The sequence below is a fragment of the Stegostoma tigrinum genome, chromosome 10 (genome assembly GCF_030684315.1).
Source record: "Stegostoma tigrinum isolate sSteTig4 chromosome 10, sSteTig4.hap1, whole genome shotgun sequence".
Classification (NCBI taxonomy): Eukaryota; Metazoa; Chordata; class Chondrichthyes; order Orectolobiformes; family Stegostomatidae; genus Stegostoma; species Stegostoma tigrinum.
This window is the reverse complement of record NC_081363.1, coordinates 2,578,061-2,592,661: the sequence shown is the minus strand read 5'-3', so window position 1 is coordinate 2,592,661 and position 14,601 is coordinate 2,578,061. Positions and strand designations below refer to the sequence as shown.

General features: G+C 47.0%; 1 protein-coding gene across 3 annotated transcripts in view; it reads right to left on the bottom strand.

Annotated features, from left to right (window-relative positions):
* Window positions 1–14,601, bottom strand: part of LOC125455711 (cholesterol 24-hydroxylase-like) — an 81,244-nt gene that overhangs the window by 42,600 nt on the left and 24,043 nt on the right. For all 3 annotated transcript variants that reach the window (XM_059648893.1, XM_059648894.1, XM_059648895.1), the window contains exons 4-5: window positions 6,515–6,588; window positions 4,960–5,046 (exon numbers count right to left, since the gene is read on the bottom strand). In XM_059648893.1, the coding sequence (XP_059504876.1) occupies window positions 4,960–5,046; window positions 6,515–6,588 (161 nt within the window). The remainder of the gene's footprint in view (window positions 1–4,959; window positions 5,047–6,514; window positions 6,589–14,601) is intronic.

Here is a 14,601-nt window from a genome sequence, read left to right as displayed (position 1 = left end):
GATACAATTTTAACTGCACTGCCAGTGCAGTGTTACCACAGTGTCAATGATGTAAAAGACAATATCTGTGAGATGGAATTTGGAGCAACTTTATGGCAGTAAGTGCAGCCAGGGCATTAATGCAAACTAAACGATATCATTGTCAGGACGATAAAGAGTTCCTGGCTATTGTCTTTGCTTGTGAGCATTTTAGTCAACATGTATTTCAGAGAGGTGAAGTAAGAATAGAAACAAACATTAAGCTACTGCAGAGCATCTTCCTCGAAACACTTCACTCTACTCCAAAGTGTCTGCAAAGAATGTTTCTTAAATTGTAGAGATACCATCTGGGTATGATATACGAGTTAAGGAGAGATATACATTGCTGATATGCTGTCAAGGACAGTATCGCTGTGAAGAAAAGTGAGGGGGTGCTGAGACAAAGTACAAAGTCTTCCAGCTTCAACAAGAAGCAACAGTTCCACATGACTGGAAAGTCGTGACCGCAGCAGAGACACTGAACCTGAAAGACAATGGTTTGCTCAAATCAATGCACTACACAAGAGGCAACTCCGCAAATGTTGAGGAAAGGATGGCCTGAACACATTCAGAGCTAGTTTGTTGCTGTACAGAGCACTGAGCATAAAGAGAGGAAGTGTTCCTCCAGGATGGTCTTTTGACAAAGGAGGTGGAATCATTATCACTTAGGAAATGAGAAAAGCGAAGTTGAACAGCATCCATGCAAGACATCAAGGATTTGAGTCCAGGAACTAAGGAAAAAGCAAAAGGTGTGCTCCTTGCTAAACATAATGAGATTCAGGATCGCATCTGCTAGCATTTTGCCTTTATCAAATCCCAACCTAAACAGGTATGGGAGCCATTTATGAAACATAACATTCACACAGAGCCTGGAGGAAGCTGGGAGTATCCTCGCCATTCCTACAGTGACTGATTATCTACTCACTGCTGACCACGATGCTGCCTCCTGGGGAATAGACTAGCTGTCACCAACAATTACCAGTGAGATTACTGAATGCTGGAGAGCAGTTATTATTCTACCCTTGACATTGTGATGAGTGACAGCGGCTGTCAGTTCACAACTGATAAATCTAAAAAGGATTCAACACCATTCATCATCCGCATACTAACCCCCGACAAATGGAAAGCCTGAAGCGACAGTGAAACTTACTAAAAGGATCATAAAGAAATCAAGCAGATCCAGATCTGCACAACACAATCCTTCAGTTGAGAAATACAACATCTGAAGACATGAAAAAACTGCGCAAAGACTAAAGAAGTGTTGCATCCGAAATATCTTTCCAACAGTGAGAAACCTACTAAAGCCAGCAGCAATAAAGCAGTGGCAGCAAAATCATGGCGAAATGACAATAATCCAAGTGAAGTTTGGCTAGATTATAGGATGACCATCAGTCCCAGAGGTCCACTGTTCCCCAGCAACAGAAATGGACCTGCAAAAGCAGTTGCCATGGAAACAGCACTCATTAAGAGTGCACTTGATGGACCAAATGGCTTTACTTCCACTCCTATGTCTTATGGTCTTATGGTCTAATGATACACCCTAGAGAGCGACCATCATACAAGGAATGAGCAGATACCTAAGAAAGCGCAATGCAAACATAAATCTGTAGGAGGCCCACACAACATAAAGACTATGCATGCATTACGTGAGCAGAGACTGATAAAAGTAGAACTGACTAGAAATAATTCCCTGTTTTGTTAATGAATCATAATTTTAAGTGACTATTATTTGTAATTGCAAATGATAGTGCAGGCATAGGATTAATGTGAACTGCAGATGCTGGAGAATCCGAGATAACAAAGTGTGGGGCTGGATGAACACAGCAGACCCAGCAGCATCTCAGGAGCACAAAAGCTGATGTTTTGGGCCTAGACCCTTCATCAGAGAGGGGGACGGGGAGAGGGTTCTGGAATAAATAGGGAGAGAGGGGGAGGCGGACCGAAGATGGAGAGAAAAGAAGATAGGTGGAGAGGAGAGTATAGGTGGGGCGGTAAGGAGGGGATAGATCAGTCCAGGGAAGACGGACAGGTCAAGGAGGTGGGATGAGGTTAGTAGGTAGATGGGGGTGCGGCTTGGGGTGGGAGGGAGGGATGGGTGAGAGGAAGAACAGATTAGGGAGGCAGAGACAGGTTTGGCTGGTTTTGGGATGCAGTGGGGGGAGGGGACGAACTGGGCTGGTTTTGGGATGCGGTGGGGGAAGGGGAGATTTTGAAGCTGGTGAAGTCCACATTGATACCATTGGGCTGCAGGGTTCCCAAGCGGAATATGAAACCAGCCCAGCCTGTCTCTGCCTCCCTAACCTGTTCTTCCTCTCACCCATCCCTTCCTCCCACCCCAAGCCGCACCTCCATTTCCTACCTACTAACCTCATCCCACCTCCTTGACCTGTCCGTCTTCCCTGGACTGACCTATCCCCTCCCTACCTCGCCACCTATACTCTCCTCTCCACCTATCTTCTTTTCTCTCCATCTTCGGTCCGCCTCCCCCTCTCTCCCTATTTATTCCAGAACCCTCACCCCATCCCCCTCTCTGATGAAGGGTCTAGGCCCGAAACGTCAGCTTTTGTGCTCCTGAGATGCTGCTGGGCCTGCTGTGTTCATCCAGCTTCACACTTTATTATCTTGGATTCTCCAGCATCTGCAGTTCCCATTATCTCTCTCTACTGTAGGGCTCTATTTCTGCTCTAAGTGCCTTTGTGTGCAGTCTGTAGCTCTCAATAAATACACAACAGTGTCTGCACAAGCGTGAGTAACAGAGTGACAGAATGTGGGTGTATGTCTGTGTGTGTGTGTGTGTGTGTGTGTGTATGTCTGTGTGTTTGTGTGTGTGTGTGCGTGTGTGTGTGTGTGAGTCTGAATGTCTCTGTGTTTCAGAGAGATTGTGTGTGAGCACATGTAAGTGTGCAAGTGTATGAGTGTATGAAATTGAACGAGAATGTGTAAGTGTATGCATGATGAGAGTGTACGTGACAGGGATTGAGAGAGAGGATGTATGAGAGTTTGTTTTTTTATGTATTTGTTTCTATGAATCTGTCCGTGTCAGTTTGTCTGTGAATGTGTGTACATGAGAGAGGGTGTGAATGCGTTTGCGTGTATGTCTGAGTGAGAATGTGCATGTGTGAGTAATAGTGACTGAGTGTGTGTTTCTGTGTGAGAGTGAGTATACAATGAGTGTGAGAGTGAGTGTGTCAGAGCGTGTGTGTGAGTGACTGAGTCTGTGTGAGTGCATGAAATTGCGTCAGAGCGAGTGATGGAGTGTGAACGATAGTGACAGTGAACCCTGAGACTGGGAGAGACACAAATGCACACACAGATCCCCTCTGCCTCCTTCTAAACGCCTATAAGCTATCCAGACACCAGGTAACAGCTAGGCAGAGTGGTTAAGAAGATATTTAGCACGCTCGCCTTCATCGTCTCAGAACATTGAGTACAGGAGTTGAGACATCATTTTGAGGTTGTACAGGATATTGGTGAAGCCACTTTTGGAAAACCGTGTACAGTTCTGGTCACCCTGTTACAGGAAGGACATTGTTAAATTGGAGAGGTTTCAGAAAAGATTTATCCGGATATTGCTGGCACCGGAGAGTTTGAATTATATGGAGAGGCTGGGACTTTTTTCACTGGAGTGTGGGAGGTTGAGGGGCGACCTTACAGACGTTTCTAAAAATCATCAGGGGCATAGGTAAGGTGAATAGCAAAGATATTTTCCCTTGGGTGGGGGAGTTCCAAAGTACTTTTAATGTGGGACGGGAAAGGTTTAAAAGGGGCCTGAGGGGCAACTTTTTCAAACAGAGGGTAGTTAGTGGAATGAACTTCCAGAGGAAGCGGCAGGTGCAAGTACGGTGACACATTTGGACAGGTACATGAGTAGGAAGGTTTGGAGGGATATGAGTCAAACACAGCCAAGTGGGACTAGTTTAGTTTGGGAAACTTGGTTGGCACGGACGAGTTGGACCGAAGGGTCTGTTTCCATGCCTGTGGCAAAGCAAAACCCAGATTGAAAGACAACCTGCTCCTGTCCCCCATTCCTGTATGAATTCTGTTCAAACCAGCTTAGAATGTTAGTCACCCGAGGTGAATATTGGTTCAATCTTAGTTGAATTCAATTCACTAGCTTGGTCCTGGTTTCCTGGCTTGAAGCCAAGTTTGTCTCTCATTACTCCTGCTTCTTAAATTAAAAGGCGTAAAAGGTATTGTCAGTTTGTTCTGTAACTTTTTAATGGCCATCTTTATTAATTTTCCAGTTTTTACTATTTGTTCAATTATTTTGCTTTGACATTTTTTTGCTCAGTAAGGCTGTTCATGTTTACTTCACGATTCATCAGTTTTTAAACTTCTGTTTAATGTTGTACCAAACCTTATCTGTTAGAAATGTGCCCTTTGACCCCTCGCATGAGGAGAAATTGAATGTGATCCATTGCACAAAAAGATTAGACAAGTCTGCTACAGTGTGTCTAGGAGTGTGTGTCTGAGTGTGCGTGTGTCTCTGTGTTTCAGAGAGATTGTGCGTGAGCACATGTAAGTGTGCAACTGTATGAGTGTATGAAACTGAATGAGTATGTGTTGTGTATGCATGATTGAGAGTGTACATGTGACAGGGATTGAGAGAGAGGATGTATGAGAGTTTGTGTTTTTGGACTTCTGGCTCCAAACGCTCCCCACCCAGTGGACCTCAGAAGCTACACTGACAAGGCTTAGGAACATTCCCACCTGTTCAATGTAGGGCCAATGGACCTTTCAAATCCTTTTGTACTTGAAGTTTAACATCTCATTAAAATACCACCATTGAATGCTGCAGGAGATCGTCCTCCAATGGTAGGGATCTATCCTGCACGAGTGATATTGCTGGTTCAGGGATAATTAAGATTGTTAGATTTCAAGCTTGATCAGTACTGAGCAGAAAGAATAAAAGAGAGTGTAAAATCCGAAGTACATAGTTACGAGTGGCTAAAGGAGGGATCCATCACCCTGCGCTGCATATACCAGTGTCTGTGATTGGTATCGGTCAGTAATCCACGTCCCAAAAACCTGGGAAAAACAACACGACAATGACGAGGTAGTAACCAACATTCAGAATGCTGGGATTAGCATAAAGCTCTTTCAACGTCATAAATTATGGGAGTATCAAACAGTGTTACAGTGAGGGGTGTGGGGTATATTGGAGAGTTACTGTAAGGCATGAGGATGTGACAGTGTTACAGCGAGGTGTGTGGGGTGTATCGGTGTGTTACAGTGAGGGGTGTCTGGTATATCGGTGTGTTACAGTGAGGGGTGTGGGGTATATCGGTGTGTTACAGTGAGGGGTGTGGGGTATATCGGTGTGTTACAGTGAGGGGTGTCTGGTATATCGGTGTGTTACAGTGAGGGGTGTGGGGTATATCAGTGTGTTACAGTGAGGGGTGTGGGGTATATCGGTGTGTTACAGTGAGGGGTGTGGGGTATATCGGTGTGTTACAGTGAGGGGTGTCTGGTATATCGGTGTGTTACAGTGAGGGGTGTGGGGTATATCAGTGTGTTACAGTGAGGGGTGTGGGGTATATCGGTGTGTTACAGTGAGGGGTGTGGGGTATATCGGTGTGTTACAGTGAGGGGTGTGGGGTATATCAGAGTGTAACAGTGAGGGGTGCGGGGTATATCAGTGTGTTACAGTGAGGTGTGTGGGGTATATCGGTGTGTTACAGTGAGGGGTGTGGGGTGTATCGGTGTGTTACAGTGAGAGGTGTGGGGTATATCGGTGTGTTACAGTGAGGGGTGTCTGGTATATCGGTGTGTTACAGTGAGGGGTGTGGGGTATATCGGTGTGTTACAGTGAGGGGTGTGGGGTATATCGGTGTGTTACAGTGAGGGGTGTGGGGTATATCAGAGTGTAACAGTGAGGGGTGCGGGGTATATCAGTGTGTTACAGTGAGGTGTGTGGGGTATATCGGTGTGTTACAGTGAGGGGTGTGGGGTGTATCGGTGTGTTACAGTGAGAGGTGTGGGGTATATCGGTGTGTTACAGTGAGGGGTGTGGGGTATATTGGAGAGTTACTGTAATGCATGAGGATGTGACAGAGTGTTAGAGTGAGGGGTGTGGGGTATGTCAGAATGTTACAGTGAGGGGTATGGGGTATATCAGTGCTACACTGAGCAATGTGTGGGGTATATCAGAGTGTGACAGAGAGGGGAGTGGGGTATATCAGTGTTACTGTGAGGGGTATGGGGATGTATCACAGTGTTACTGTGAGGGGTATGGGGATGTATCACAGTGTTACTGTGAGGGGTATGGGGATGTATCACAGTGTTAACAATAAACAGTGTGGGGTATATTGGAGTGTGACAGAGAGGGATGTGTGTGTGTTATTTCTGTGTTACTATAATGGTTGAGGGGAATCTTTGAGTGTTAAAGTGAGTAGTGTGCTACCAGAAAGTAATTGATCACCAGCTCTTTGAAAGGAATCTATTGAATGTGACTGAATGTTTTGAATAAATGCTTGATAAGTTCAGTTCCACAAACCTTTTACCAAAGAGGGTGAAGAGGAGGTCGTATGTATAAGGGTCTTTGGGATATTTTGATGACATCAAGAATTCCTGCAACAAAAAAATGATATAACTGAACTGTAATAGTTTTGTAACTTATTCATTTTCTGCATACAATCTCTAATTTTCAATTTACAACATCTCTAATTTTCACTGTTATTGCTGAGAGGGAGACGACTTCTACCAGTTGATGCTTCTGCATTAGGCCCAAGGCTGTACCTCAGTCCTCAGGCTCAGTGCTGGAATTTCAAGATAAAGTTTCAGGAAAATATACTGGAGCTCTCCAATCGGCTGTTTCTATGTGTATACTAGGATCAGATCTTTCTGTGATACACTGACATTTGGAAAGACTATTGAGTGAGTTAGCATCTTAACACAGACGAGAGGACTGGACACTAGGGCAAGATACCTGAGTCACTTATTTTTCCCTTTGTTCATTCATGGGCTGAGGGCGTCGCTGGCCAGGCAGCATTTAGTGTCCATCCCTAATTGCCCAGAGGGCAGTTAAGAGTCAACCACATCGCTGTGGGTCTGGAGTCCCATGTAGGCTAAACCAGGTAAGGATGGCAGTTTCCTTCCCTAAAGGGCATCAGTGAGCCAGATGGGTTTTTCCAACAATCAAAAATGGATTCATGCTCATTATTAACCTCTTAATTCCAGATATTTATTGAATTCAAATTCTACCATTGACCATGATGGGATTTGAACCCAGGTCACCAGTATGTTGTCTGGGTCTCTGAATTAACAGCCAGCAATAATACCACTGGGCCATCACCTTGCAGGCTGTCACCCTTTCTCTCCAGGAGAGTATGTACAGTTGCAAAAGCACTACAGTATGTTTAAGTGGGTAAGCTACTGAATCCAGACTTCAATGATGGGGCAGGATTAGGCTCACCCCGAAATTTGTGCTAGCCATGCCATTCAATAGACCATGGCTGAAACTCTCCATTTATTTCTCTGTCCCCTCTGATCCCGTCTCGCCCGATTCCCTTTATGTTCAAAAAATCTATCAATCTCGGTGTTGGTGGTTGACAGCAGCATGGACACAGCTCTCATGGGTCCACAATTCCAAAGATGCTCAAACTTCCGAGTTGCAAAATTGCTCATTTCCTTTTGAAATGGCAGACCCTTAATCCTTGAACTGGGATTCCTAATTCAACATTTAAGGCATTTGATAAGGTTCCCCATGGTAGGCTCATTCAGAAGGTCAGGAGGAATGGGATACAGGGGAACTTAGCTGCTTGGATACAGAATTGGCTGGCCAACAGAAGACAGCGAGTGGTAGTAGAAGGAAAATATTCTGCCTGGAAGTCAGTGGTGAGTGGAGTTCCACAGGGCTCTGTCCTTGGGCCTCTACTGTTTGTAATTTTTATTAATGACTTGGATGAGGGGATTGAAGGATGGGTCAGCAAGTTTGCAGACGACACGAAGGTCGGAGGTGTTGTTGACAGTGTAGAGGGCTGTTGTAGGCTGCAGCGGGACATTGACAGGATGCAGAGATGGGCTGAGAGGTGGCAGATGGAGTTCAACCTGGATAAATGCGAGGTGATGCATTTTGGAAGGTCAAATTTGAAAGCTGAGTACAGGATTAAGGATAGGATTCTTGGCAGCGTGGAGGAACAGAGGGATCTTGGTGTGCAGATACATAGATCCCTTAAAATGGCCACCCAAGTGGACAGGGTTATTAAGAAAGCATATGGTGTTTTGGCTTTCATTAACAGGGGGATTGAGTTTAAGAGTCGTGAGATCTTGTTGCAGATCTATAAAACTTTGGTTAGACCGGACTTGGAATACTGCGTCCAGTTCTGGGCGCCCTATTATAGGAAAGATGTGGATGCTTTGGAGAGGGTTCAGAGGAGGTTTACCAGGATGCTGCCTGGACTGGAGGGCTTATCTTATGAAGAGAGGTTGACTGAGCTCGGTCTCTTTTCATTGGAGAAAAGGAGGAGGAGAGGGGACCTAATTGAGGTATACAAGATAATGAGAGGCATAGATAGAGTTGATAGCCAGAGACTATTTCCCAGGGCAGAAATGGCTAGCACGAGGGGTCATAGTTTTAAGCTGGTTGGTGGAAAGTATAGAGGGGATGTCAGAGGCAGGTTCTTTACGCAGAGAGTTGTGAGAGCATGGAATGCGTTGCCAGCAGCAGTTGTGGAAGCAAGGTCATTGGGGTCATTTAAGAGACTGTTGGACATGCATATGGTCACAGAAATTTGAGGGTGCATACATGAGGATCAATGGTCGGCACAACATTGTGGGCTGAAGGGCCTGTTCTGTGCTGTACTGTTCTATGTTCTATGTTCTATTAACATTCTCAAACTGGGGGAAAGCAGCCCCTCCGTTCTACAGTGTCAAATCCTCCAAGAGGAAGATCTCCTCACAGTCCCCTGTCAAATCCTCCAAGAGGAAGATCCCCTCACAGTCCCCTGTCAAATCCCCCAAGAGGAAGATCTCCTCACAGTCCCCTGTCAAATCCTCCAAGAGGAAAATCTCCTCACAGTCCCCTGTCAAATCCTCCAAGAGGAAAATCTCCTCACTGTCCCCTGTCAAATCCTCCAAGAGGAAGATCTCCTCACTGTCCACTGTTAAATCCTCCAAGAGGAAAATCTCCTCACTGTCCCCTATCAAATCCTCCAAGAGGAAAATCTCCTCACAGTCCCCTGTCAAATCCTCCAAGAGGAAGATCTCCTCACCGTCCCCTGTCAAATCCTCCAAGAGGAAAATCTCCTCACTGTCCACTGTTAAATCCTCCAAGAGGAAAATCTCCTCACTGTCCCCTATCAAATCCTCCAAGAGGAAAATCTCCTCACAGTCCCCTGTCAAATCCTCCAAGAGGAAGATCTCCTCACAGTCCCCTGTCAAATCCTTCAAGAGGAAAATCTCCTCACTGTCCCCTGTCAAATCCTCCAAGAGGAAGAACCCCTCACAGTCCCCTGTCAAATCCTCCAAGAGGAAGATCTCCTCACAATCCTTTAGCTTCCATAAAATACAGGTCCATTCCACTCAACCTCTCATGATAGGACTGCTTCAGCTCAGGAATCAATCTGGTGAGCCTTTGTCGCATTCATTCTTGAGCACGATTTCTTAGGGAAAGAAAACTGTGTGTCGCACTCAACCGTTGCGTTACTGGAGCAAGGTCAGTCCTGATCCTTTTCTCAGCCAATGCTTCACATAAACCTTTCAGGAAGACTCAATTCTACCAACTTTACCAAGAGATACTGAGAGCAAAAATAAGACCACAAATTAAAGCAGCTAATTTAAGGCAGGATAGAGACCTGCCCTCTGACTGTCTGTTTTCTTTTGGTTTCGTTTAATACTAGCATTACCAACAGAGCCATCAAGAAGCGAGCATTACAACAGTTGACCTCATTGAGTGTTGAGGTTTGAATAAATCACAGCTCTCAATAACAACCTGCAACTTTAATGTAGGAAAATATCTCAAGACAGTTGACATACGAGATTACCAAACAAACTTAGGCAGTGAGCCATTTATTAGGGCAGTGACCAAAAATATTTTGACGAGTAGTTAGAAAGGAGGCTATCCAGCTTTCACATCTGTGCAAGGTCTCCGCAGGAACAAGCTCAGAAGTCACATGAGATCAGGTTATAGTCAAGGAGGTTTATTTGAAATCTCAAGCTTTCGAGCCTCGCTCCATTGTCAGTGACTCCATCTAACAAAACAGCAGTGTTCAATTACGAATTAAATGTGATTTCAGATAAGTCTGTTGGATCATAACCTGGTGTTGTTTGATTTCTGACTTTGCCCACCCCAGCCCAGTACCAGCACCTCCACATCATAAAGAACAATTCACCGAGTGCCATTCCCTGGGCCTTTGGAGAGAATTCCAGACATGAGAACCCAGTGGCTCAAGACACAGCTGCCAATGGTGAATTGTAAAAGAGAAAATTACAGAGAGGAGTGTGGGGTATATCAGAGTGTTACAGAGAGGGGTGTGGGGTGTATCAGAGTGTTACAGAGAGGGGTGTGGGGTGTATCAGAGTGTTAGAATGAGGGGTGTGGGGTATATCAGAGTGTTACAGTGAGGGGAGTGAGGTATATCAGAGTGTTACAGTGAGGGGTGTGGGGTATATCGGTTTGTTACAGTGAGGGGTGTGGGGTATATCGATGTGTTACAGTGAGGGGTGTGGGGTATATAAGAGTGTTACTGTGAGGAGCGCGGGGTATATCGGTGTGTTACGGTGAGGGGTGTGGGGTATATCTGAGTGTTATAGTGAGGGGTGTGCAGTATATCAGAGTGTTACAGTGAGAGGTGTGGGGTATATCTGAGTGTTACAGTGAGGGGTGTGCAGTATATCAGTGTGTTACAGTGAGGGGTGTGGGGTATATCGGGGTGTTACAGTGAGGGGTGTGAGGTATATCACAGTGTTACAGTGAGGGGTGTGGGGTATATCAGAGTGTTACAGTGAGGGGTGTGGGGTATATCGGTGTGTTACAGTGTCGGGTGTGGGGTATATCGGTGTGTTACAGTGAGGGGTGTGGGGTATATGTGAGTGGTACAGTGAGGGGTGTGGGGTATATCGGTGTGTTACAGTGAGGGGTGTGGGGTATATCGGGGTGTTACAGTGAGGGGTGTGAGGTATATCACAGTGTTACAGTGAGGGGTGTGGGGTATATCAGAGTGTTACAGTGAGGGGTGTGGGGTATATCGGTGTGTTACAGTGTCGGGTGTGGGGTATATCGGTGTGTTACAGTGAGGGGTGTGGGGTATATCAGAGAGTGTTACAGTGAGGGGTGTGGGGTATATCACAGTGTTACAGTGAGGGGTGTGGGGTATATCAGTGAGTTACAGTGAGGGGTGTGGGGTATATGTGAGTGGTACAGTGAGGGGTGTGGGGTATATCGGGGTGTTACAGTGAGGGGTGTGGGGTATATCGGAGTGTTACAGTGAGGGGTGTGGGGTATATCAGAGTGTTACAGTGAAGGGTGCGGGGTATATCAGAGAGTGTTACAGTGTGGGGTGTGGGGTATATCAGAGTGTTACAGTGAGGGGTGTGGGGTATACCAGAGTGTTACAGTGAAGGGTGCGGGGTATATCAGAGAGTGTTACAGTGTGGGGTGTGGGGTATATCAGAGTGTTACAGTGAGGGGTGTGGGGGGTATATCAGAGTGTTACAGTGAGGGGTGTGGGGTATATCAGAGTGTTAGAATGAGGGATGTGGGGGGTATATCAGAGTGTTACAGTGAGGAGTGTGGGGTATATCACAGTGTTACAGTGAGGGGTGTGGGGTATATCAGAGAGTGTTACAGTGAGGGGTGTGGAGTATATCAGAGTGTTACAGTGAGGGGTGTGGGGTATATTAGAGTGTTACAGTGAGGGATGTGGGGTATATCAGAGTGTTACAGTGAGGGGAGTGGGGTATATCAGAGTGTTACAGTGTGGGGTGTGGGGTATATCGGTGTGTTACAGTGAGGGGTGTGGGGTATATCGGTGTGTTACAGTGAGGGGTGTGGGGTATATCAGAGAGTGTTACAGTGAGGGGTGTGGGGTATATCAGAGAGTGTTACAGTGAGGGGAGTGGGGTATATCAGAGTGTTACAGTGTGGGGTGTGGGGTATATCGGTGTGTTACAGTGAGGGGTGTGGGGTATATCGGTGTGTTACAGTGAGGGGTGTGGGGTATACCAGAGTGTTACAGTGAGGAGTGTGGGGTATATCAGAGTGTTACAGTGAAGGGTGCGGGGTATATCAGAGAGTGTTACAGTGTGGGGTGTGGGGTATATCAGAGTGTTACAGTGAGGGGTGTGGGTTATATCGGTGTGTTACAGTGAGGGGTGTGGGGTATATCGGTGTGTTACAGTGTCGGGTGTGGGGTATATCGGTGTGTTACAGTGAGGGGTGTGGGGTATATCGGTGTGTTACAGTGAGGGGTGTGGGGTATATCGGTGTGTTACAGTGAGGGGTATGGGGTATATCAGTGAGCTACAGTGAAGGATGTGGGGTATATCAGAGTGTTACAGTGAGGGGTGTGGGGTATATCAGAGTGTTACAGTGAGGGGTGTGGGGTATATCTGAGTATTACAGTGAGGGGTGTGGAGGGTATATCAGAGTGTTACAGTGAGGGGTGTGGGGTATATCAGAGTGTTACAGTGAGGGGTGTGGGGTATATTAGAGTGTTACAGTGAGGGATGTGGGGTATATCAGAGTGTTACAGTGAGGGGAGTGGGGAATATCAGAGTGTTACAGTGGGGTGTGTGGGGTATATCGGTGTGTTACAGTGAGGGGTGTGGGGTATATCAGAGTGTTACAGTGAGGGGTGTGGGGAATATCAGAGAGTGTTACAGTGAGGAGTGTGGGGTATATCAGTGTGTTACAGTGTCGGGTGTGCGGTATATCAGAGTATTACAGTGAGGGGTGTGGGGAATATCAGAGTGTTACAGTGGGGTGTGGGGTACATCAAAGTGTTTCATTGAAGTGCATGGTACAAGAAAGCTAGACACGAGAGGCCACAATGGGAGTAACGCAGACATTTCGGGGAGTTGTAGGGTTGCTGTCGTCACAAAATTAGCGAGGGGGTGATGCTGAGGCCAAAGGAGGGTTACATGTTGAAAAATAGTTTGCATCCTGAGAGTGAAGAGATCACACATTTTTGAGGTCCCTGTGGGGTAGCAAGTTTAAACAGAATTTTTATTGAACTCCTTATCTGACCATCCATCATGCTATTTAAATCTGTTCTGGTTCTTCTGTTGAACGAACAAAAATCATGAGATTACACAAATGCAACCAAGAGAAGAATATGATAAATGGGATATCTGTGGCAATTGGAAGATGCCTCAGGTAAAACGAGAATCACACATTAGTCTAGAAGCTGGGATGTGAATTTGAACTCAACAAGTCTGTGAATCCATTGCTGATTGTTGGAAAAACCCACCTGGGTCAATAACGTCCTGTAGGGAAGGAAACTTACCTGCCTGCCCTGGTCGACCCATCGTCTCAGCCTGCTCCTGCCCCACCGAACTCATCTCCACCCATCTGGACTCCATTTTCTCCCCTTTGGTCCAGGAACTTCCCACCTACGTCCGTGACACCACCCACGCCCTCCACCTCCTCCAGGACTTCCAATTCCCTGGCCCCCAACACCTCATCTTCACCATGGACGTCCAGTCCCTGTACACCTGCATTCTGCATGCAGATGGCCTCAAGGCCCTCCGCTTCTTCCTGTCCCGCAGGCCAGACCAGTCCCCCTCCACCGACACTCTCATCCGCCTAGCTGAACTCGTCCTCACCCTCAACAACTTCTCTTTTGACTCCTCCCACTTCCTACAGACTAAGGGGGTGGCCATGGGCACCCGCATGGGCCCCAGCTATGCCTGCCTCTTTGTAGGTCACGTGGAACAGTCCCTCCTCCGCACCTACACCGGCCCCAAACCCCACCTCTTCTTCCGGTACATTGATGACTGTATCGGCGCCGCCTCTTGCTCCCCAGAGGAGCTCGAACAGTTCATCCACTTCACCAACACCTTCCACCCCAACCTTCAGTTCACCTGGGCCATCTCCAGCACATCCTTCACCTTCCTGGACCTCTCAGTCTCCATCTCAGGCAACCAGCTTGTAACTGATGTCCATTTCAAGCCCACCGACTCCCACAGCTACCTAGAATACACCTCCTCCCACCCACCCTCCTGCAAAAATTCCATCCCCTATTCCCAATTCCTCCGCCTCCGCCGCATCTGCTCCCACGATAAGACATTCCACTCCCGCACATCCCAGATGTCCAAGTTCTTTAAGGACCGCAACTTTCCCCCCACAGTGATCGAGAACGCCCTTGACCGCGTCTCCCATATTTCCCGCAACACATCCCTCACACCCCGCCCCCGCCACAACCGCCCCAAGAGGATTCCCCTCGTTCTCACACACCACCCTACCAACCTCCGGATACAACGCATTATCCTCCGACACTTCCGCCATTTACAATCTGACCACACCACCCAAGACATTTTTCCGTCCCCTCCCCTGTCAGCTTTCCGGAGAGCCCACTCTCTCCGTGACTCCCTTGTTCGCTCCACACTGCCCTCCAACCCCACCACACCCGGCACCTTCCCCTG